This window comes from Cercospora kikuchii (assembly GCF_019650295.1).
Source record: "Cercospora kikuchii DNA, contig_00002, whole genome shotgun sequence".
NCBI lineage: Eukaryota > Fungi > Ascomycota > Dothideomycetes > Mycosphaerellales > Mycosphaerellaceae > Cercospora > Cercospora kikuchii.
Genome location: NW_025408583.1, coordinates 515,199 through 536,670, shown reverse-complemented (window position 1 = coordinate 536,670; position 21,472 = coordinate 515,199). Strand labels below are relative to the sequence as shown.

General features: G+C 52.8%; 12 protein-coding genes across 12 annotated transcripts; 4 read left to right on the top strand and 8 right to left on the bottom strand.

Annotated features, from left to right (window-relative positions):
- Positions 1-344: 344 nt before the first annotated feature.
- CKM354_000245500 (uncharacterized protein) lies at positions 345-767 on the bottom strand (the record flags this gene model as incomplete). Its single annotated transcript, XM_044797615.1, has 1 exon — positions 345-767. The coding sequence occupies one exon, from the start codon at positions 765-767 to the stop codon at positions 345-347; it is 423 nt and encodes a 140-aa protein (XP_044653550.1).
- Positions 768-1,945: 1,178 nt separating this feature from the next.
- Positions 1,946-3,719, top strand: CKM354_000245400 (uncharacterized protein; the record flags this gene model as incomplete). Its single annotated transcript, XM_044797614.1, has 3 exons — positions 1,946-2,072; positions 2,126-2,932; positions 2,986-3,719. 3 exons carry the CDS (start codon positions 1,946-1,948, stop codon positions 3,717-3,719), a joined length of 1,668 nt encoding a protein of 555 aa, XP_044653549.1.
- A 379-nt stretch (positions 3,720-4,098) lies between these two features.
- Positions 4,099-4,899, bottom strand: CKM354_000245300 (uncharacterized protein; the record flags this gene model as incomplete). The annotated part of the gene is made up of 1 exon (XM_044797613.1): positions 4,099-4,899. The coding sequence occupies one exon, from the start codon at positions 4,897-4,899 to the stop codon at positions 4,099-4,101; it is 801 nt and encodes a 266-aa protein (XP_044653548.1).
- A 744-nt stretch (positions 4,900-5,643) lies between these two features.
- On the top strand, positions 5,644-7,149 carry CKM354_000245200 (uncharacterized protein; the record flags this gene model as incomplete). Its single annotated transcript, XM_044797612.1, has 1 exon — positions 5,644-7,149. One exon carries the CDS (start codon positions 5,644-5,646, stop codon positions 7,147-7,149), a length of 1,506 nt encoding a protein of 501 aa, XP_044653547.1.
- A 296-nt stretch (positions 7,150-7,445) lies between these two features.
- On the bottom strand, positions 7,446-8,461 carry CKM354_000245100 (uncharacterized protein; the record flags this gene model as incomplete). The annotated part of the gene is made up of 3 exons (XM_044797611.1): positions 7,446-7,652; positions 7,705-8,100; positions 8,156-8,461. 3 exons carry the CDS (start codon positions 8,459-8,461, stop codon positions 7,446-7,448), a joined length of 909 nt encoding a protein of 302 aa, XP_044653546.1.
- A 612-nt stretch (positions 8,462-9,073) lies between these two features.
- Positions 9,074-9,984, bottom strand: CKM354_000245000 (uncharacterized protein; the record flags this gene model as incomplete). The annotated part of the gene is made up of 3 exons (XM_044797610.1): positions 9,074-9,202; positions 9,255-9,656; positions 9,724-9,984. 3 exons carry the CDS (start codon positions 9,982-9,984, stop codon positions 9,074-9,076), a joined length of 792 nt encoding a protein of 263 aa, XP_044653545.1.
- Positions 9,985-10,623: 639 nt separating this feature from the next.
- Positions 10,624-11,081, top strand: CKM354_000244900 (uncharacterized protein; the record flags this gene model as incomplete). Its single annotated transcript, XM_044797609.1, has 2 exons — positions 10,624-10,932; positions 10,980-11,081. The coding sequence occupies 2 exons, from the start codon at positions 10,624-10,626 to the stop codon at positions 11,079-11,081; spliced, it is 411 nt and encodes a 136-aa protein (XP_044653544.1).
- Positions 11,082-11,344: 263 nt separating this feature from the next.
- On the bottom strand, positions 11,345-11,779 carry CKM354_000244800 (uncharacterized protein; the record flags this gene model as incomplete). Its single annotated transcript, XM_044797608.1, has 1 exon — positions 11,345-11,779. The coding sequence occupies one exon, from the start codon at positions 11,777-11,779 to the stop codon at positions 11,345-11,347; it is 435 nt and encodes a 144-aa protein (XP_044653543.1).
- Positions 11,780-11,792: 13 nt separating this feature from the next.
- Positions 11,793-12,971, bottom strand: CKM354_000244700 (uncharacterized protein; the record flags this gene model as incomplete). Its single annotated transcript, XM_044797607.1, has 1 exon — positions 11,793-12,971. One exon carries the CDS (start codon positions 12,969-12,971, stop codon positions 11,793-11,795), a length of 1,179 nt encoding a protein of 392 aa, XP_044653542.1.
- A 283-nt stretch (positions 12,972-13,254) lies between these two features.
- Positions 13,255-16,074, bottom strand: CKM354_000244600 (glutamine amidotransferase subunit DUG2; the record flags this gene model as incomplete). Its single annotated transcript, XM_044797606.1, has 1 exon — positions 13,255-16,074. The coding sequence occupies one exon, from the start codon at positions 16,072-16,074 to the stop codon at positions 13,255-13,257; it is 2,820 nt and encodes a 939-aa protein (XP_044653541.1).
- A 1,267-nt stretch (positions 16,075-17,341) lies between these two features.
- CKM354_000244500 (peptide-methionine (R)-S-oxide reductase) lies at positions 17,342-18,028 on the bottom strand (the record flags this gene model as incomplete). The annotated part of the gene is made up of 2 exons (XM_044797605.1): positions 17,342-17,721; positions 17,803-18,028. 2 exons carry the CDS (start codon positions 18,026-18,028, stop codon positions 17,342-17,344), a joined length of 606 nt encoding a protein of 201 aa, XP_044653540.1.
- Positions 18,029-19,177: 1,149 nt separating this feature from the next.
- On the top strand, positions 19,178-21,106 carry CKM354_000244400 (uncharacterized protein; the record flags this gene model as incomplete). The annotated part of the gene is made up of 1 exon (XM_044797604.1): positions 19,178-21,106. One exon carries the CDS (start codon positions 19,178-19,180, stop codon positions 21,104-21,106), a length of 1,929 nt encoding a protein of 642 aa, XP_044653539.1.
- Between the last annotated feature and the right edge of the window lie 366 nt (positions 21,107-21,472).

Sequence of the window (21,472 nt, the reverse complement as noted above, 5' to 3'; positions counted from 1 at the left end):
ACTGGTTTGCGACCCATTTTTCCTAAGAACTTGAGAGCACACGACTTGTATACGAACGATACTGGCGCTTACGGCAATGGCGTCTTTGGGAGAAATTTTCAGTGCATAGAAGAGGCGTCTGAGATACCCCTGGGAGGAAGGAAGAAGGAAGAAGGAACTGAATTGCGATACATCATGCTCCTTATCGCCACTGTAGACCACACATAGTAGTGGATTTCATCTGTGTGATCACACCGCTGTACAGAAATCTGGCCACTAAGCCTATAGACATGGCGCAAGCTACATTGCAGCTTCTATATACAACCTTTTCCATACACCTATTCAACATTCTACAAACCAACCCCTTACTTCTTCTCTCCCTCTCCCTCCCCATCAAAACTACTCCCCCAGCCCCCCTCCAAATTAACAACAACAGGTTCCTCCCCACTCCTCACAATCGCCCACACCACATCCTCATCACTTTCATTAACTTCCTGATGTTCCGCCCAAGCCGGAATCAGAGCGAAATCTCCTGGTGCTAGATGTTGTTTTTTCTTTCCGCCTTCGGAAACGATTGTACCGTGGCCTGAGAAGGCGAAAACTATAGTGTTTTCGGGACCGTGATGGTGGATTGCACTGGATGTATGGGGTTTGGCTATCATGCGGGAGGCGCAAATGTCGGGGCAGACGTTTACGAGGGCGTTTTGCCGGATCATGCCTGATGTTTGGGAGCCGGAGGTTTGCAGAGAACCTGATGGGGTGACGAGGACGGGTTTTTGTTCGGGCATGGTGTTGGTTGGTGGTGGTGGTGTTGGATTTGAGGTTTTGAGGGCTTGTTGAGTTGGGGGTGGCTTTGATGGAGGATGCTTGTTCGGGATAATTCTTTTGCAGTGGTGAATGTTTTCAGTAAGTTCTTGTAGATGAATTTTTGTTCGTTATCTTGAGAAGTTGATCCTACAATTATTCAAGGTGAGCTGCTATACATCAGCATCTTCAATCATGCTTGCCAGCTGCTGCGGACGAAAGAGAGTTCGTCATGACCCCAGTCTGTCACTGACGTAACACAGTCTGGAGCTGTCTTATTCGCGCACGCAGTATGACACTCGCTGTGATATTTCAACAAGAGTGTTTGTTGCCGGCGAAAACAAGTACAGCGCACGAAACCACCACATGAGTATCTTGCCATGTTTGATTTAGTTACAGATCCATCGAGGATTTGGCAATTGCAAGGCGTCACAATGCTCAGCGTTGCATAGCACTGACCTCACCGACATGGCCGCATTCGGCATTCCAGGATTTTCAATTTGCATTTCGAAGGACCGGGACTGGACATCTCGCATTCGAACTTGGAAGCATTTTGTCTCGAAATGCTGACGTTCTCGCTGCTACTAATCGTCTCAGAGAGCGTTTCGCAGTGTGCTTCTCGGGCTGGGAGTGTCTCGTTCCTCTCGGCGATGACTTGTACGAGCCCACGCGAGATGCCGTCTCATCCAAGAACCGAGGCGAAAGTAATCACTCCAGAAGAGTCTTGTTGTCGTTCTCGGATGGTGGTCTTAAGCATTATTTCGCTTGGCGGCAGGCCGGACGCGGAGACTGTCCAGATGGGAATCACATGCCGAAGGATTGGCACGAGACTCGAAAAGCACACGCCACGCGAACGCGTCCCAGACCGAGGCATGGGTCGTGGACCAATCAGCACTGTCCGAATGGTTCACTTCCCCAGGACCAGGCAAGTGAAATCTGATCGCCCGCGTCACGATGCATGCTCGGCTTTGTGTTTCTTTCACATGAAGAGCTGGGGTTTGCCGTAGTAAGCTTGTGACTTCTGACATTCTTGTGTCTCGTGTTTCGCTCGTGGCAGTGACCCTCGTGAATACCCCGATCTATTCCTCCATCTTCCCCATTCTTTCTTTGTCCACTTTGCTATTCGACTTCTTCATCAGATACGCCTGTGTCATTCGCAAAGATGTCAAAGTCCTTCTCCACGGCCGATGTGGCCGCTCACAATAAGCCAAATGATCTGTACATCATCGTCGACCAAGATGTGTACGATCTGACTGCATTCGCGGACGAGCATCCTGGCGGCAAGAAGAGTATGTTCGGATCGAGCTGCAGTTGAAGGACGACTTGCTGACAATTGAAACAGTCCTGCAACGAGTCGCAGGCAAAGACGCCAGCAAGCAGTTCTGGAAGTACCACAACGAGAGCATTCTCAAGAAGTTCCAGCCAAAACTGCAAGTCGGCTCCCTCGACAGCAAGCCAGAGCCCGAGCCTAAGCAAGCACCAACCCCTCCACCATCACCTCCAGCGAAGAAAGAGGCCGCCGTGCCAAAGGCAGAGTCCGGCACAATCTCCGTTGCCCCAGGCCCAGCAGCAGAAGAGGAGGCAGAAGCACTCGACTCCTTCGGCGACCTCGTACCCTACGCAGACCCGAACTGGTACCAGAGCTACCACTCTCCATACTTCAACCAGACACACGCCGACCTCCGCGCTGAGATCCGACAATGGGTAGAAGACGAGATCATGCCAAACGTGACAGAATGGGACGAGGCCAAGAAGGTGCCAGATGAGATCTACAAGCAGATGGGTACGCGAGGTTACCTCGCAGGCACATTGGGTCTGCACAACTTCCCAAGCCACATCTCGCCATACAAGGTCAAGTCTGTGCCTCCGGAGAAGTGGGATCTGTTCCACGAGATGCTTCTCACTGATGAGCTGTCGCGAACTGGCTCCGGTGGTTTCGTGTGGAATGTGCTTGGTGGATTCGGTATTGGTTGCCCACCGGTCGTGAAGGCTGGTAAGAAGGAGCTCGTTGAGCGCATCTTGCCTGGTATCCTTGCTGGTGACAAGCGTATCTGTCTGGCGATTACTGAACCTGACGCTGGATCTGATGTGGCCAACTTGACTTGCGAGGCTAAGCTGAGCGAGGATGGCAAGCACTACATCGTCAATGGTAAGTTCCTGCCTTTGCTACCTCGGTCGTCACTTATCTAACGTTATCTGCAGGCGAGAAGAAATGGATCACAAACGGTATCTGGTGCGACTACTTCACCACTGCCGTCCGCACAGGCGGCGAGGGCATGAACGGTGTTTCCGTCCTGCTCATCGAGCGCGAGTTCGAGGGTGTCAGCACCCGCCGCATGGACTGCCAGGGTGTCTGGAGTTCGGGAACCACCTACATCACATTCGAAGATGTCAAGGTCCCAGTCGAGAACCTGGTCGGCAAGGAGAACCAAGGCTTCAAGGTCATCATGACCAACTTCAACCACGAGCGTATCGGCATCATCATCCAATGTCTGCGATTCAGCCGTGTCTGCTACGAAGAGAGCATGAAGTACGCTCACAAGCGTAAGACCTTCGGCAAGAAACTCATTGACCACCCTGTCATCCGACTGAAGCTCGCACACATGGCTCGCCAGATCGAAGCCTCATACAGCTGGCTGGAGAACATGATCTATCAATGCCAAAAGATGAACGAAACCGAAGCCATGCTGAAGCTCGGAGGCGCCATCGCCGGTCTCAAAGCCCAAGCCACCACCACATTCGAATTCTGCGCACGTGAAGCCTCCCAGATCTTCGGTGGTCTGTCTTACAGCCGCGGCGGCCAAGGCGCAAAGGTCGAGAGACTGTACCGTGATGTGCGTGCATATGCCATTCCAGGTGGTAGCGAGGAGATCATGTTGGACCTCAGCATTCGACAGGCGTTGCGTGTGCACCAAGTGCTCGGCATGAAGCTATAGAGGCGAGATGTCTGTACTACTACTACCACTTTTGAATGCATAGCAGATCTTGGGCGTTTAGGATATGGTGACGGAGGTACCTCCGGCGACAGCCTGGAAGGATGCACGATATATTGAGTTTGAGGGCGTGTCGCGACCAAGTTTGCGACCAGCTCGTGCAGAGTAAACAAAATACACAATCTCACAACATTTTCTGGCATCAGTATCTCAAGAATGACCTCCATGAAGTACTGGAACATGATCACTCGACTATGATAAGTATGTTGAATGAGGCCGTTGCATCATGATTTGGTATCTTGAGCGCTCTCTTCTCACATCGCAAATGCTGCTGCGGTATGCTGTTCGCTCAACGCAGTTCTCACGCTTTTTTCCATGCGCTTCAGATCACACTTCCCCGCCTCGGGAAAGTAACTCCCTCAGTCGCAGGTTTATCGCAGAACCAGCTCACCCGCTCCGCCGCCTGAGCATTCACCAGCCCGCAAGGCAAAGACGCGCCCTCCTCCGTCTCAAAGATCTTCTTGATGACCTCTTTCTTTCCACCTCCTGTTGCGACGAACCCAATCTTCGATGCGTGGACCACAACCGGCAAGCTGAGCGTGATGCGCTTGGGCGGGGGTTTCGGCGAATCCGTAATCGAGAGAATCCATGCATTCTTCTCTCGGAGAAGAGGATGATCAGGAAACAGCGAGCACGTGTGTCCATCAGGACCACAGCCTAGCAGGATGAGATCGAAGAGAGGGAGTTTGACAGAATCGCGTTGCGCGAAGATAGACACGAGAGTCTTCTCGTATTGATCTGCGCATTCTTGCGCATCGTCGAGGTATTGCTCATCGATGGGGAAGACTTTGGGCTGGCCGAGTTCGGAGGGGATTTGGTCGAGGAGATCCTGTTTGACGAGTCGGTGGTTGGAGTCCTCGTGGTCTAGAGGCACGACGCGCTCGTCGGCATAGAAGATCTCCCATTTGGAGAAGTCGAGTTTGTCGTCGGAGTTGCCATTGGAGGGTGCTAAGAGGGCTTTGGCGAGTGTTTTTGGGAGAGAGCCGCCGGAGACTGCTATGCGGAAGACGCCATTCTGGCGACTGAGAGCCTCATTTTGTGCCTCGAGGATGTATTTGCGGAGGTTGGGAGCGAGTTCCTTGTCGACGTCGCCGAAGGAGTAGAGATTCGGTGGGCGCCCCATGGTTTCTGTTGTTCGTTTGTACAGCAGAGAAGCAAGTAGTACGAGAGCGAACAGCAGTAGGCTTCGGCAAGTGTAGTTGATCGTTCTTGCGGTCTTACAGAGATCTGCAAAACACAGCACAATGATTCATGTGCAACACAAGAGCGAAGTGCACTGCTCGGCGGGTGCTTGGGAATTACTTATCAAAAGCCGCCCGCTAGGGTACATGGAATAGTCAAGAATGACGTGTTGGGAACAACAATCTCTGCTACGGGCAAGCAGGCAGCCCACACGGATGCTCCTAGTCTTGCGAACAACGTGATTGCTGGCCGCTCCACACCCATTGCCAGTACGGTATTCTTCCCCTTCCATCGACGTGCATCGGGGGCGAGGGTGGTGTGCTGCCACTTTTCCCACCGCTGTGCCCTGCAGCACGGCCGCCGCACGTTTCCACGCCAGTCATCGCCGGCAATGGCCTCTTGCTTTGTTGAGCGGTGATTCGTGAGTTTTGGGCGAAATGCAGTGTTACGTCGAATGCAGGGCACCACCGAGTTCCCATCCCTGCCTATCGGCCTTATCTGATGCCTTAGCGTGGCCCTTTTTTCGTGGAGCGTTGTGTCAAGATTCGGACGACATCCCTACCAGGAAGTGCGAATCTGCCACGCATTTCCAGAAGCCTCTGCTGGCGACAACATCAGGCCGTATCGATCTCACTGGTGTACTCATCTCATTCGGCGCGATTCGAGACCGAATACGATCGCAGCAATGGGCCAAAAGCCGAAGCAATTCACAAGGCCGCCGCCGAAAAAAAAGCCTGCCAAGGCTGCTGCTCTGGTATCGGCAGATGATTATCAGGAAGCAGCAGATTTCGAAGAGGCTGCAGGAGGCAAGCATCGTGCTGGCGACCCCGTAAAGTCTGCAAGAGCGTTCGTCCGAGCCCTTGAACTCTACGATACCGGGGTTGGAAAGCATCCAAAGGACTTTGATCTAGCGTACAACAAGGCGCGATTGGAGCTTGAAATTTCGCAACAGCCAGCTATTCTGGAGCACATTGGCGTCGAGCTCCCTGCTTGGCTGGAGAGGACTCTGTTGTCTCACCAACATGCCCTGCAGCTGAATGAGGAGAACCCGGATGCTCTGTTCAACATTGCACAAGTGGAAACTTCTCTCGCGGAGCAGTTGACTGAAGATGATCGTGAAGATGAAGCAGTGCCATTTCTGGAGCAGGCAATCACGCATCTCTCGTCATGTTTGTCAAGACAGGAAATGATGTACGAGCAGCACAAGCTGGACTTTCCAGATACTGAGGATGGCGGTGTCGCGCTTGTGCAACCAGAGCCAGAAGCTGGACCAGCAGCAGCATCTACTTCTACTGGCGACGTTGATATGAAGGAACAGCAGTCAGCGATTGTCGAGACACCAATATCGCCAAGTGACCTACTGGACACCGTCTATGCTTCTCTATCTGCGCTCACTACTCTCGCTCCTCTCTTAGATGAGAAGGGTTTGCAGAACCTTGGAGATATGGCTCGACAGTTGAGTGAAACCAAAGCTCCGAGCTACATCGCTCTCCTGCCAGTCGAGGAACAGGATAAGGCCCGCATCGCCACCGCTGTCAATCGCGCCTCCTTCATAGCATCATATGCTAGCGCCCAATTCGAGCATCACATGATAGAGTTGCAACAATACGTGGAACGACTTGACGCCTTCGAGATTCCTGGCAAAGACACAGACGCCGACGCTCTCGTTGCCGAGGCGGAAGCGCGAACAGAGCTGGTCATGTCAACAATTGATCGGTTCGGCGAATCTCCAGATCTCCCTGCATCTGTATGCTGGAAAGAGCTCACGACCTCGCAAGACCGCTACAGTAAAGCCACAAAGCTCACAACCGAGAGCGCTAAAGAGAGCAAAGCCGAAGTGTACAAGTTCAAGGGCGACTTAGAGATCTTGCGGCATCGTCTGATTCACATTCCGAAGACTGATCTCAGTGAAAACACACGAAATAGTGCCCAGACTCTAATCAAGAACGCACAGACGTATTACAAGGGGGCGATGAATCTGGCAAAGGCTGACGGAGATGAGGAGGTAGAAGAGGAGGCTCAGCGGAGGTTGGGAATTGCAACAGAGATTGCTGCGCTCATGTATGGCGGAGAAGCATCCGCTACTGTTGATGATCTGATGGAGGTGCTGGAAGGCTGCGTGGAAGAAGGTCTGATCAGTCAACAGCTGGCTGAGGCTATTTTCGAGCGGCAGTCGGTGTCGAAGAGCTGAGATGCTGAGGTTGAAAACAATACGCCGTCAGTGAAGGCGCAGGAAGTGCGCAGAAATGGAGATCTGTATTGAGGCTGGTATCGAGGCGGTGTAAGACATACATCTGCCAATGCGGTTTCGCAGGGACCAGAGGCCTTCCGGTCCTTAGAAACTGGTACGTGGACCCAGTGCATTATGAAGACACAGAAATGAGTACAGCGTCTGCCTCATCCATGCTGTCCACCTACTCGGACCAACCATGCCATCCCGTCTTCCTCCTGCTCTACCTGGTGCATTGGCGCGGTGGTCCTTCAACCTCATGAGCAATCGTAATCCCTGCCGCATCCACATTGGTACTTGGCGATTGCCGAGTAGTTCCTCATGTACCACTCGTCAAAGACATCAAGAAGTTTCTGGGTCCACTGCCCGAGCGGCAGTTCATCGAGCTCTGACGCAGTACCAATATGCCAACGGGAGACTGTCGAACCCTGCTCTAACAGCCAACTCTTCAAGGTCACTGGGCCCTGCTCGATGTCAGTATTGAACTGCAGCTCATCCTGTCGCAACAAGACTCACCTCTTTGAATGCTTGGCGGGCTTCCTGGTCCGTCTCGGCTGGGTTCGAGGTCCATATTTCGAACCCTTCCTCTTCACTGTGGTACCAGAGGTTTACACTGATATGCAGCCCGTCGCTGCGTTCATCCACTAAGGCATCTTGCACGTTTTGCAACCGCGTGGAAGACCTGCGGATAATCTCATCGTTCCAGTCAGCATCGAAGTCGACGCGTATCAGATCGTCGTAGAACCCGGCCACGAAGAATCGCACGTTCTCGATCAACTTGGCGCGTTCGGTCCCAATCTTCTGCATCCAGGCCTTGAAGTTCGACGCACTGAGTTCGCAGGCCGGGGCCTTGCTGAAGAAAGTCGTGGTCGAGTAGTAGATACCAATGGCTTCGGTGTAGACTTGCTTGCACTGAGTACGGTAAGCGCGGGCTCAGTAGTAGATGTGTCTTCGACGAATTACTTACTGTACACAGCAGTGGCGGTGCGCTCGAGTAGTAGCTCCAGACGCCCTCCCTGAAGCTCGTGGTTGACGACGGGTCAGAGAGGTCACGCGAGAGGCTCGTCATGCCCGGAACGTAGTAGCCGTCGACACGCAACTCTTGGACAGAACCCTCGAAAACGTATGTCCAGATCCGGTTCCGCAACTCGGCCGGGAGAGACATCAATTTGGAAGGCGGCTGGGTGTCGTCGGTTTCAGCGCGGCGGCGCTCAGATTGCTTGCGCTGCTGCACCGTGTGGCGGCGCCGCTGGCCTCGACTGCGTCGAGCCATGTCGGTGTTTGGTGCGACAGGTGCAAAATTTGTGTGGGTGGTGTTGGATGGAACAGAACTGGAAAGTCTTGGAAGCGGGCTCGAAACTACTGCAGCACGGACTCCAAGTGAAAGTTGAGTCGAAGCATGATTCTACAGAAGGACGACTACAACCTATGCCAACCGGTAGGGAGATGCGAAAATATCCTGAGATTGCAGTTCCGCGGAGTCAACAAGAGATGAGGTGTCTCTCTGACTGACCGTTCTTCCGTATGCCAATGAGTATCGAGATGCGAAAGATTCTCGGCTTGAGAGCTTGCAGGGTCAGCAGGAGATGCACCGTCTCTCTGGTCAGTTGTCACTCTCTACCCCAACGAGAAGTGAGATGAGGAATTCTCTGATACGTGGACTTGTAGAGCATGCAGCTTCCAAGAAGGGCTGGGTGTTGCTTGGTCATTGATGTTGGACCTCGACGTAAGGTCTCTACGCTACAATATTCGGCTCTTTCGATTCCGAATGCTGGTTGGTCTACAAACGTGGCTCTGCTATAGAGCTCCCGAGAGAAGAGACAAGCCAGTCTCTCCAGCATCTCGAACCAATCTCCGGCGCACAATGTGCAAACAATGCGATGCTTCACTCGATCCGGTCACGGTACGTGTCGTGGGCGTCAGCATTAGTAGCAACTGGAGGAAGACCTCGCAGGCTCCAGCGGAAGAAATCTGAGCCCTTTGCTTCCAGCCACTTGTCAAGCTCTTCATCTCCCTACCTGACGTTAGCCATGATCCACAATGTCGTCTGCATGCTTTCAACCCACCTCTCTATACTGGTGGCGGATTTCCTGCTCTGTCTCAACAGGATCTGATGTCCAGATCACGATGCGATCCCAATCGGATTCATACCAGAGGTCCCCCTTGATGACCGCTTCGCGGCCGCCGTTTGCAGCGGCAACATCTCGAGCCCGTCTCAGTTGCGCTTCGTGGCTGTTGACGCGCCAGTGACGCTCATCAGGATCACTCTCGACGTTGAGGTCCTCAAGCCACCACGGAGTCCTGCACAAGTGGAGGCGCACGTTTCTGACTAGCTTTGCTCGCTCAGAACCAATCTTGTACATCCAAGCGTGCAGTGTCGTGTCCGGGTCTCCGCTTGAGATGATGCTTGTGAAGAAGATCGCTTTCGAGTAGTAGATTCCAACAGCTTCGGCGTAGATCTGCTTGCACTGAGGGAATTCCAAAGCTGGTAAGCATGTAGACACATATTGGGACTTAGAAGAAGCGTGTACTTACGGTGGACAGCAGCGGTGGCTGACGCCTGTAGGCCTTGTCCGCAGCCGTCCATTTCTGAGCTCGGTTGTAGTAATCGATTCTCTGGGTCCAACCCTCGAACACAGCTGTCCAGATTCGATTGCGCAACTCGGCGGGCAGAGACATCAGTCTCGAAGGGAGCGGGTTCATGGAGCGCTTGCTTGTAGTGGCATTCTGCTGCGCGCCCTCCTTATGTTTTCGAGCCGCGTGCCGGCGGCGCTGGCCTCGACTACGTCGAGCCATATCGACTGCGTTGTGCGGTGAAATTTGTAAGTGTGTTGGTGGGTAGGTGCAGGTGGAAAAGCTCGGAAGGACACGAGAAGCTGGGGCGGCACTAATGCAGGTGGAAGTGAAGTTCGAGCGTTGAGCAAATAAGGGAGCGCAGGTCCACAGGCACGCACTGTCAAATCGCAAGCTTTGAACAGACAGTTCCCTCGACATCCCCATCTTCTCGATTTGCATCATCCGACCGATATCAAGGCAACATGGCTCGACGCAGTCGTGGTCAGCGCCGCCGACACGCCGCCCGACAGCTTAATGGGGCTGACCTGCAACGTGCGAGCACACTCGGTCAATCATCGAGACTGATGTCCTTGCCTGCCGAGTTGCGAAACCGCATTTGGTCGGCCGTCTTCGAGGGCACCACGCAGAAACTGCGCAGCACTACGCCCAGTCCAGGAGCTGTCAGGAGCGTCTACTCGAGCCCGCCAGCATTGCTGTGCACTGCAAGTCAAGGCCCATACCTTTCTTTCCACAGAGCCTGTACTGACAGTCCTTCGACACATTTAGTGCAAGAACGTCTATGCCGAAGCCCTTGGGCTTTACTACTCTTCGACCACCTTCGTCACTTATTTCCCTGTTCACATTGAGGCCAGCGCCAGAATGGTTCAGAATTGGATGAAGAACATCGGAATCGAGCGTGCGAAGCTGATCCAGACCATACGCCTGCAAATCTGTCATTCTGCTAGCGAGATTATGCGCCTGGACGATCCGGAAAATGATGACGACTTCATGTTCATCGGCGAGCGTCACTTTCAAGCGTACACCGCGGCGATCATCATCACTGTGGACGACATCTGCGAACCAGTCGTGCAAGTAGACGTCTGCTATGAGTGGGAACAAGGACGTTTCGCGATCTGGTCCTCAGCCCCAGATGACACGCATTGGGAAATGGCTGAGGCGTATTCGCATGTGAGTCTTTCGGAGTGGAGGCGCAATCTGTAGCTAACATCGAGCAGGGACCAAAAGCTTTCGAACAGTGGCTCATCGGAAAGGGCTCAGATGTCTCCACCGAACTGCACTTGGGATGGACCGAGTTCTGGGCACGCGCAAACGCTTGAGGCTGTGCAATAGCGGCTGTTTGAACAAGCTTGGAACGCGCGCGTGAAGAGAGCAATTGACGTTGATTTCGGGACAGTCACGGTGGTCCCAGAATCCTGTCGCTCCTAATGAATGAGCGGGATACGAGAAGAACAAAATCGGGCAATGGATGCCCTTCGGATTTGAAGCGTGGGCCTGCAGTAGTTTCAGACTATGGACAAATGAACTCAGCGCCTCTTCTTTCGTTCACAGATCATCTCATGCTCACCGTAACCTCAACTCCCTATACAGACGCCAAAACAGACATACCTCCGTCATTTCCTATCCTCTTTCTCGTCTTCATCTTCATGGCGTTCGGTCCCAGCTTTCCTGCCCTGATATTCTCCCCATCCCCATCCGCGATCATCTTCACGAAGGCTCCCGGACAAAACACCAGACTCTCACCAACATCCAACTCCACAATCTCTCCAAACAAGTCTCTTTCCTCTTCTCCATCCTTCAACATCCGACACGCGCCGCCCAAGTGACCTCGGATGGCAACGAACCATGCCGGAGACGTGAAGCGATGCACAATCGACACCGAGCCGAGGTCGAGCAGATCTGTGGAGATTGTAGGCTCCTGCGTAGCGATCACAACTCTAGTGGCGTTGTGTCTCTGTTCACGAATCGTAGTAAGTAGACCTCCGGTGAACGTCTTCGCGGCGGAAGAGTCGTTCATGAATTTGTGGGCCTCATCTAAGGCGATGACAAGGCCGGAGGGGGGGCGGCTGGGCTTTGATGAGTCGAAGACAAATGTCGAAGAGGGAGCACGCTGTCGCCGCATCGGTGAAAGGATCGCTGAGATCGATGATGGTCAACGAACCTGGCTTGAGATCGAAGGGTTTGTAGTTCTTCTTCGACTTTGGACGCCAGGTTTCCAGCGGACGAGCTGGAATATCGTTCGGATGCAGGAAGCTCTCAAGTAAGCTGAAGCGAAGATTCAAGGGCAGCCACTGATCTTTGGAAAGAGTCTCCTTTTCGAGTAGGCCGCGGAAACGTTTGTAGTCGAAGCCTGTAGAAGAAGTGTTCTCGATTGCCATTCGGCGGAGGATGCGCTGGATGACTTCCATGTAGAGTGGTGGAGGGCCTTCTTTCTCAGCAAGCGCCATGAGCTTGTTCATGCGGTCCACGGAGAGGTCAGAGGAGCGGAGGAGAAGGGGTCGAACCTTGGGCTTGTTGTCTCCGGTACCAATACGCTCGTAGGCTTTCCTCAATGCATGCTCGTTGCTTTGAGACACAAGAACATTGACTTCAATGCCAAGCGAGCACAAATGTGCTACCTCTGAAATTGATGAAGAGGAATCGACATCGTAGTGGAAGACCACACCAGCCACGGGCTGGCTGACAGAGCTGACAATGTTGTCTTTCATCAAGCAGTTCTCGAGCATGGTGCTGAGTGTGTAGCTCTTTCCTGAGCCTTGAGAACCACAGATGAAGACAGAATTGGGAGCATTGACGTTCAGCATCATTGGCTCATTCTCGCCAACCGATTCGGTGTCGCCAACATGAAACCCGAGTAGACCAGACTGTGGCAGCACGGCTTGGTGCTCTCCCGGGCTTGTGGTCAATGGGGTTGACTGCGAAGTTGAAGGCTCCAAGGGTGTCGGTGAATGCTTCGTGGATGTAGATTGCGATTCTTCACTGCCTGATGCCGGTCCGGATGACTTTGAGGCATCGCCATTATCTGAAGAAGTATCACATTCCGAGCTGGTTTCAACCTCATCCTCAGCATGATCAACGTGATACTTGACAGCCAGAGAGAACAGAGGAGTCGTCCGAATCTCCTCCTGCCGACCTGCACGTCCACCAGTAGCAGCAGTGAGGTAATGCTCTTGAAAGTAGCCCTTGACTGCTTCGTACGCAGACGCCATGCTTGCCGAAGTATTATTGTGTGGGGCCTTGAATGAAATGGATCCGATTGATTCTGCCTCTAATCTACAGAACGGTGAGCAGCTTTTGTATCGCGGCCACCGTTGATCAGCAGTGATTGTCCACTGCATGTCTCTGCTGAACAAAGACGTCAAGTTTGCTTCATGTCCAACTCCCACTGCAGCGCCCTCCAAGACACAACGGAAATCCGAGACAACTGGCAACAATATATTATACATTCTCTCGAATTGCCGGCAAACATGGATGCAAAGGCTGGAACAGGTCTCACTTTTCAGGCAGCTCTCGGAAGACTTTCTTCATGATATTCTTACTCTTCACCAGGTTGACAAGTCTCAGACGTTCATTGTCCAAATGTGCTGAATCGCTGGCTTGACCACAAGGGAAGTGAGCAGCAGGTGCTCCAAACTCCTTTTCCAAGAACCGAATGGCGGGAATAGAGCCACCCTCACGAATGTAAAGAGGCTTCTGTCTCTGTCTCGACTTTTGACCGCCGTTCGAGGCGATCTGTTCCAGCTTGTTTGTCACTTCAGTCATGGGAGTCAGAGGAGTCAGCGGTTCAAGGCTGCCATTCGCCAGAGTCTTTGAGGTCGTTGGTGAAGGCTTTGTAGCTCCAAGGCCGTTTGGTTGTGAGTTTAGAGACATGTGCGGCGGATGAGCTGATGACTTCCGTCGATGGCTGAATTGCTCGATCGGGCCCCATTCTTCCATGATAGCAGCTTCCAGTGTCTGGAAGATGTCGTTTCTGAAGTCGCCCAGCCACGGCTCGGCTTTGTGGTCGATACTTACATCGAGGATATTGCTCGTCTCAAGCTTATGGAATTGTTCTCTCAAATACGACTGCAACGCCTCCGAAACTTCAGTGGCTTCCTGATTTGGCACAAGTCGAATGGAGATCGCTGCCTTTGCCATGCGAGGAATGATTGTTGCATTGTCAGGCCCAGAAGTTTGGAAGCGATGTATTGTGAGAGACGCTTCCCGCCATCTTCGCATCAGCGATTTTGCGATAGTCTCGGGATCTCCCAGGTCCGGGTTGCGCGACACCAGAGCATTTGTGATATCGTCATACAATTCAGCTTCTTCTCGGCTTAGTTCGGGCACTGCGTCATAGAAACCAGGTATGTTGACCTCGCCATTCTTCCCGGACAATGTGCCGAGTAATAACACGAGATCTTTGAGCGCCTCGTCCAACTGTGCACTGCCATCGACACCAGAATGCAAATCAGGATGATTGCTCTCTACTGATACTGTGGCGTGAATAACTCCACGTAGCCCGTAAGTCAAGCATGGTATCCTGTCATCGAGCCAGTAGCTGTTGGCCAGTAAAATCCAGTCTACATCTCCTATCTTGCTTTTGCTGGCTTGAACGGCCTTCTCGAAACCACGAGAGCCGCACTCTTCCTCGCCCTCGATCAGGAAAATGATGTCGGAACCCAGTGCTTGCTCACTCATCAGTTCGGCGCAAGCGAAGATGGCAGCCATGATCGGTCCCTTGTTATCAGATGTACCGCGACCATACAGATAGCCATCGATACCTTGCATATTAAACGGATCTGTGAGCCATTTCCCGCTGTCATTGTTGGCTGCTACGACGTCGTAGTGGCCGTAGAAGAGAATTTTCTTCCGCTGGGCAGCTGTAGCAGGATTGCCTCGAAACCGCGCCAATATGACTGGGTTGCAGCCATCTTCCGCTGCTAGCATCTCAGTCGAAGCGCCAAAATTCTTGAAGACCGAGCGCAGCCATGATGCGCCTCTTCTGCAATCCGCCTTGTGTCTGTAGTCCGATGAGACTGTTTTGCAAGCGACAAACCGCCGCAGTAATTCCACAAGCTGCTCATTGGACGTCCTGCTAGGCAGTACGCTGAGCCGGATACAATCACTGACATCCCAAATGGCCACGCTGTTGTCGTTTGAGCCTGTCACATAGATCGGCCTCGAATTGTTGAAGGAAAATGCTGATGCGAGGATGCGGCCATCGTGTGCCTTCCAGCCAGTTTTCAGCTGGTATTGGCGATCATACTTTCTGACCTCTCCATTCACAGCAGCTGTGAAGAGGAAATTTCCTCCAACGGAGATGGTCAATACATCATCCCGGTGTGCCTTTAGGTTTCGCACAAGCTGTCGCGTTTCCAGGTCCCAGACATCGACTTCTCCACGACTACGACCAGAGTACAGGAACGTGCCGTCCATGGCGATCGATAGAATAGAGTGTCCCTCTTCCCTCCCATCGTCCAGCGTGTAGAGTTCATGAATGGAACCTCCGTCGTCTGCATCCAGCTTCCACAGCTTGATCACTCCATCTCCACCTCCGGTCACCAGTGTTTCTTCGCCATACCGTTCCGGCACGCCTTCTTTTGCAAGCAGCATGCAGTACACATAGCCATAATGCGCAAAGTGTCTGACCTTCTCTTTGTCAATCTCAATCACGTCACCTCCCTTTGCATGTCTGGGGATATAATCTGACCCAGCAGGCTTCGGTGTCTGAACACCACCTGGTCCCCTCGAATCAAAGAAGCGATCATCGCCTCGTAAGGATGTCGGGACAGCCGAGGGTGCCTGTTGTGAAATCTTGCACCATTGTATCGTTGTGTTCTGTGCTCCTAGATACGCCGTCTCCAAGCTCGCCGAATATGCCACACAGAAGACATCGCCAACGTCGAAGGAGCTGTACAAGCAGTAGACTCTCTTGAGCGTCTTGGTGCTCCAGATATTGACGATCCGGTCTCCTGAGCAGGAGAAGAGCAGTGTTTGGTCTTGTGACAGGTGCAGCCCAAGCACACTGCCTCGGTGCCCTTCAATCACCGCCTTTTTCTCATATGTGCGCAAGCTGTAGACTACAATCTCTCCCGCCTGTGTACCAGCATAGATGTGGTCGTCGGATATGACAATTGCCAAAATGGAGTTGGTATTGCGAAGCCGTTGGCTCAAGGTGGGAACAGCATCGTGCTTATTGTCAGAGCTCTCGCCCTTCGAATAGAAGTCTCGCTGGTATGAGTTCGGCAAGGAACTGCTCGCTTCGTCGGTCTCCGAGCCTGTGGTTGCGGTGGAAGGAGTTAGCGCTCGGTGGATTTGTAGGGCTGACGACATTAAAGAGTGAAGTCGGCGGTAGCGACTAAAGGTGCAGGAGTAGTGGAGTGCGGCAAGGGGTGGTGGAGAGCAGCCGTGGAGGAGGGACGCGAGCTTTATCTCTATCGATGGGCATCTCGCACCACTGCAACAACCGGAAGCGAAGCAAGCAATCCATCTTATGTATGCTGTGCTGCCGACAAATGAGCGTGATCGCGTGATTGAGTATCTCACCTTCGAGTGAAGCTGCTCTTATGACACCACTGGCCTGGCCGCGTTCCTGTCCGGCATTGCTCAAACTCTCTTCGACATCCCATTGCCAACTGCCCCTCCTGCCCCATCCCTCTGAACAATCACTCCGTATGGCGAGATGCATGCTGAAGAGACGCCCATCACTGGTATACAGACAACGACGAGAAGCAAGAAGAGCAAAACGAATAGGAGTCAACAAGTGCAGCGATAATTGGGCGCTGAGTCGTCGTACACAATTGCGCCATCGAGCGCACTGAAGCCTCCTGTCACGAATCGCTGTGCCTGTGCGGAGCGGTGTACTCAACGCAGCATGACACCCATGCTTTTTGAACGAGTAGCAAGACAAGCAGCAGTCTGCCTACGTACATGCACACCGCACGGAAAGGAGCCTATTCTCCCCAGGTGCCGTGATCGCCATGTTTTCCATCACGCTCGGCGCCTTGGCCTGAAGGAGACTGCATGAAGCCCGAGGACGCCGATAAGAGATGATCGTGATGCAGTCTGTGCTGTACTGTGCCGTACCGACTAGACTTGCATCTGCCGAGAGCTTCGCGTGTATTGAAGTGCCACGATTACGATGAGGTGTCACTCGACGCCCACTTTCATGAGCACAAACTGAATGCGGAAGACTAGATGCATGTGAAAGCCGATCTCTCACGTTGCATACGCAGGGCCCATCTGGAAAGCCGGACGTTCCATACGAGTTCAGGGCAGTCAGTACAGTACTTACTTCAATCTATCACCTGCATACACGGATTCCAGGAATATACGCTCTAGGGCTTTCGGGGCTCTGCTGCTGCCCTAAATCGATTGTCAAAAAGTTTGACAAGTGCCCAGAAAGTGAGATATACCCTGCTATCCGGTCGCCGTATGCAGGTGACAGATTGTACGATCAGTCACATTCTGTCCTCGCCATGGCATATCATTCAACAGCTGTCGGTTAATGTACGTATTGCTGTCTTTTTGCTTCATTCAATCGTTGCATCATACAGCTATACAACACAATATCTGTCCACTGTTCTTAATCTCCATGGATCTAAAGCTCGCTCTTCTTTCCCTCAGTGACAGGGTCATTCTCGTTAAACTGGATGCTCACGCTGTTCACGCAATGTCTCTCATCCGTGGGCGTCTGGTATCCCTCTCCCTTGAACACATGCCCCAAATGCCCGCCGCAATTTGAGCATACGATCTCCGTCCTCTCCATGCCAAAAGTGCGATCGGTATGTCTTGTTACAGCGCCTGGGACAGCATCGAAGAATGCAGGCCACCCGCAGCCAGACTTGAACTTGTGGTTCGCTTTGTACAGAGGCGCCGAACAGCCGGCGCAAGTATAAACGCCCTGCTCGGGCATGTGCTTGTCATATTTGCCAGTGAAGGGCGCCTCGGTGCCCTTTTCACGCAGGATACGGAATTGTTCTGAGGGAAGGCCTCGTCAGTGGACGTCCCTGAAGTGTCCCACCCGTGGTACCTTGATGGTAGCTTCTGAACTTCACCTACCCTTATTGAGCTGCGCCTGCCATTCCTGATCCGTCTTTTGCAGTGGGTATGACATTTTGCGAGATTCGGCGGTCGAGAACAGAGAGCCGATGAAAGGCAGTGGCATAGAAGCTCGGAGGGCAGTCGGTCTCGCGATTGAGTTGAATGGGCCAGGTGCTGTTCGAGCGGTGGTGTTCGAAAAGGCGTAGAGGGCTCGAATGAAGGTCGGGATCGATGGGAAGCGCATGAAGAGCTTCGTGAGTGCAGTGGCGAGGTCGAAGGGATGCTGACGATGTGAGGGCAATTAAAGGAAGGTGTACTGGAATACATTCAGTATCTCGCCGCCGCCTCTGGCCTACGAGCTATGGCGTCATCGATTGCAAGCTCCATGTCGCCTCACACACGCGTTCGCCTTCACTTCACGTACGAAGCATGCGTTCTAGTCCATTGTGCGTGACATGCAAAGTTCGATCATAGACGCCATTTCCCTGATATTGTGATTGACTCGGAAGCGGTTGAGATTGTGGCATCGACGTCCCATAGCAGCTTCCCGCCGACTCAGACAAGCTTTCGACCTACATTGAAATAATCAGATTATGCATACAAGCACCGTCTTATGCCACTATTGAACATATCGATTGGCAATTATGACAGTTGGGACAGGGTGAAGTGTTCATTGAGTATGCAGGCGTCAAAGCAAGTCTTTCGACTGCAGGGCTACCACATCTATTGCCTTCAAATCGGTCCAAAGCCGTAACAATGGATTCCATTAGCACTTATAGCGATTTGGCTAGGCAATCGTTAGATAAAAAGCCAACGATCAAGTGCCAGCATTGTCGGGACTTTTCAAGCACATGTGTACTGGTTTTTTGAAGAGCGAAATGAGAATCTTCTCGCTATGTCTCGGGCACTCCTGCTCCCCTGCTGCAACAGAGTATGTTGGCGCGTGAGGTCGTGCCATACTTCGAGATGGTGCAGCTGCCGTACTCGTAGAATTTGCGAGCGAAATTGAAGATATGATGGCTTCGAAATAATCGAGTAGAGCTGCTGGAGGTAAGCGTCCTGACCACTGGTGACAGTCGAGTATCAGTGAGGTCCGGCGACTGTCCTCGCAGTATCAGCTGCGATCCACGCGAAGCTGGTGCAATGTCAGTTGTGACCAGCGATCACATGCAAAAGATTCGTGGAGCTCATGATCAAGTGAAGTCCATGTACATGTGTGGGAAGTTGCAGAACAGAGCTCGGCTTTGGCGGCAGGAGCTCGGGGCAGGTGATCAACTTCCCACCATCCTGGCAGGATCCCATGCTCACTCTACTAAAACAATAACCATGTTGCTGACAAGTATGCCCAAATTTGTGGCATGCGACACTCGCCATATGCTCAAGCGTTCATAGCATGCCCGACCGGTCCAGCGTCGACCATGAGCTGCAGAAACTCGACCGCGAATCACTGGAAGAGCACACGGAGGAAACACGAGCTACGGTGACCGATATGGCGGATACAGACCGCTACGAACGACAGCCTTTGACCGGCGGAGAATCTGGTGAAGCAGAAGGAAAAGATCGCTCGACTACTGGGCTGAATAAGAGGACGGTGCGCAAGTTGGACACAATTCTGCTACCTTTCCTCGCACTGCTGTTTCTACTGAACAGCTTGGACAAAAGTAACATTGGAAATGCCGAGACTGCTGGCTTCACCTACGACACGGGGCTATCGCGACAAGATGTGCATACGTCAATGGGCGTGTTCTTCTTCGTCTTCGTGGCATTGCAACCAGTTGGGGCAGCCTTGGGCCGCCGATTTGGCATGCGTCGCTATGTGCCAACGTGCATGAGCCTTTGGGGCCTGAGCACGATTTTACACATCTACGTGAGAAAGAGATGGCACTTGATTCTGTTGAGGGTGATGATCGCAACCTTAGAGGCGGGCTTTTATCCGACAGCCGTGAGCTACATGAGTTTGTTTTACACAAAGTTCGAATTCGCAACGCGTCTGGGCTTCTTCTACGGCATGACTGCTGTGGCAGGTGTAGTTGGCGGTGTTCTGAGCTGGGCTGTGTTCTCAGAGTTCCCTGGACACGACGATGATCCTAGCGCACCGGAGCTTCCTCCCTCGATTCGACGCGCGCCAGGCAGCACTGGATGGAAGAGCTGGGAAGTTCTTTTCCTGATCGAAGGCTGTGTGACCATGACTGTCGCATTGATCGGCTTCTTGTGGCTACCCAGATCCGCAGATTCAGCATGGTTTCTGACCAGCGAGGAACGAGCTTGGGCAGAGTCTCGTATGCGAGCAGACACATATCCCGACGAAGTCGAGGGCAAGCAAGGCCACGAGGATAACACCGATAGCGTACTGCGCCACGACCACGATGCGGATGCGCGACCCTTAAATGGCCGAGCAGACGACACAGCTGATGAGATGCACGAGAGGCTGTTGGATGAGGAGGATCCACTTAGCCCGAGTCGCCGAGAAAGACGAAAGTCGACACTCTCTGCTATCTCTGTCACTCGTGACTCTGGCCTCAGCAGACACGACATTGTTTCTGCTTTTTTCAACTACAAGATCTGGCATCTTTTGGTGTGCAATGTGCTCAGCGCCATTCCGGCCACGGCGTTTGGCGTGCTCCTGCCTATCCTGGTGAAGGAGTTGTCGCCCTCCTTGAACCTATCGCCAGCTGCATCGAACCTGCTCTCAGCACCGCCTTTCGCCTTCGGTGCGATCGTGCTATTCATCTTCGTAGCATGGTCAGATCGCGCGCGCATCAGGCTGGTGCCAATCATATGGGGACTCTTCCTGCTGCTCGTCGGCTTGACTTTGACAGTGCTCGCGCCGATCGATAATTATTGGCTTCGATATTTTTCCCTCTGCGTCCTGTTGTCAGGCTCGTTCATAGCTTCGCCGCTGACAGTCGCATGGCTAGCCAACAATACACCGGAACCTGGCAAGCGCGCAATCTTGCTTGGCATCAACGGCTGGGGAAACTTGGCTGGTGTCTTCGTCTCAGTCCTGTTCACGCCAGCAGATAAAGAAGCCGGCTATGTGAGATCCTTTTCCATACTACTTGTCTGCGTGCTGGCATCCTTAGCTGGATTTGCGGCTTTCAGATTCCTGATCGTGAGAGAAAACAGGTGGCGTCGCGATGTGCTTCGAAGTTGGAGCAACGAGGAAAAGGAACGCGAAGAGCTCTTGGGCGATGTGCCTGCACCAGACGATCTTCGGATGCGTGTCGCGAGAAGCACAGGGCTTCTCAAACTTGCGAGGAAAGCTGGGCTAGAGGAAGGCCGCAAAGGTGATGAACGACTGACGTTCAGATACGATTTATGAAAGACATGATGTCGATGGAACCTCTTGACGTACACTCTTGTATATTCTCCGAGGCCTCGTGCACACGCACAAGCATATCTGGCGAGCTTGCATTGTGTTTCTGCAGGGCTGGAACAGAGGATCCTAGTGCTTGAGCACACGAATCGATCCACACTACTTGCAGACAGGGCTCAACTTTCACTCTCGTCTCCATCGCAATCGCGCTTATCTTGGGCCCTAGTGCAGTCCAGTCTTGCGAGACGCCCAATCCAATAGACAGGCAGCCAACACACGCGCTGAACTGATGGGACGCCTTAGCGAAGCGAGAGTTTGGCTTTAATCTATCCTTGTTGAGCATTATTTGACTTGAAGGATCAGAGACCCACA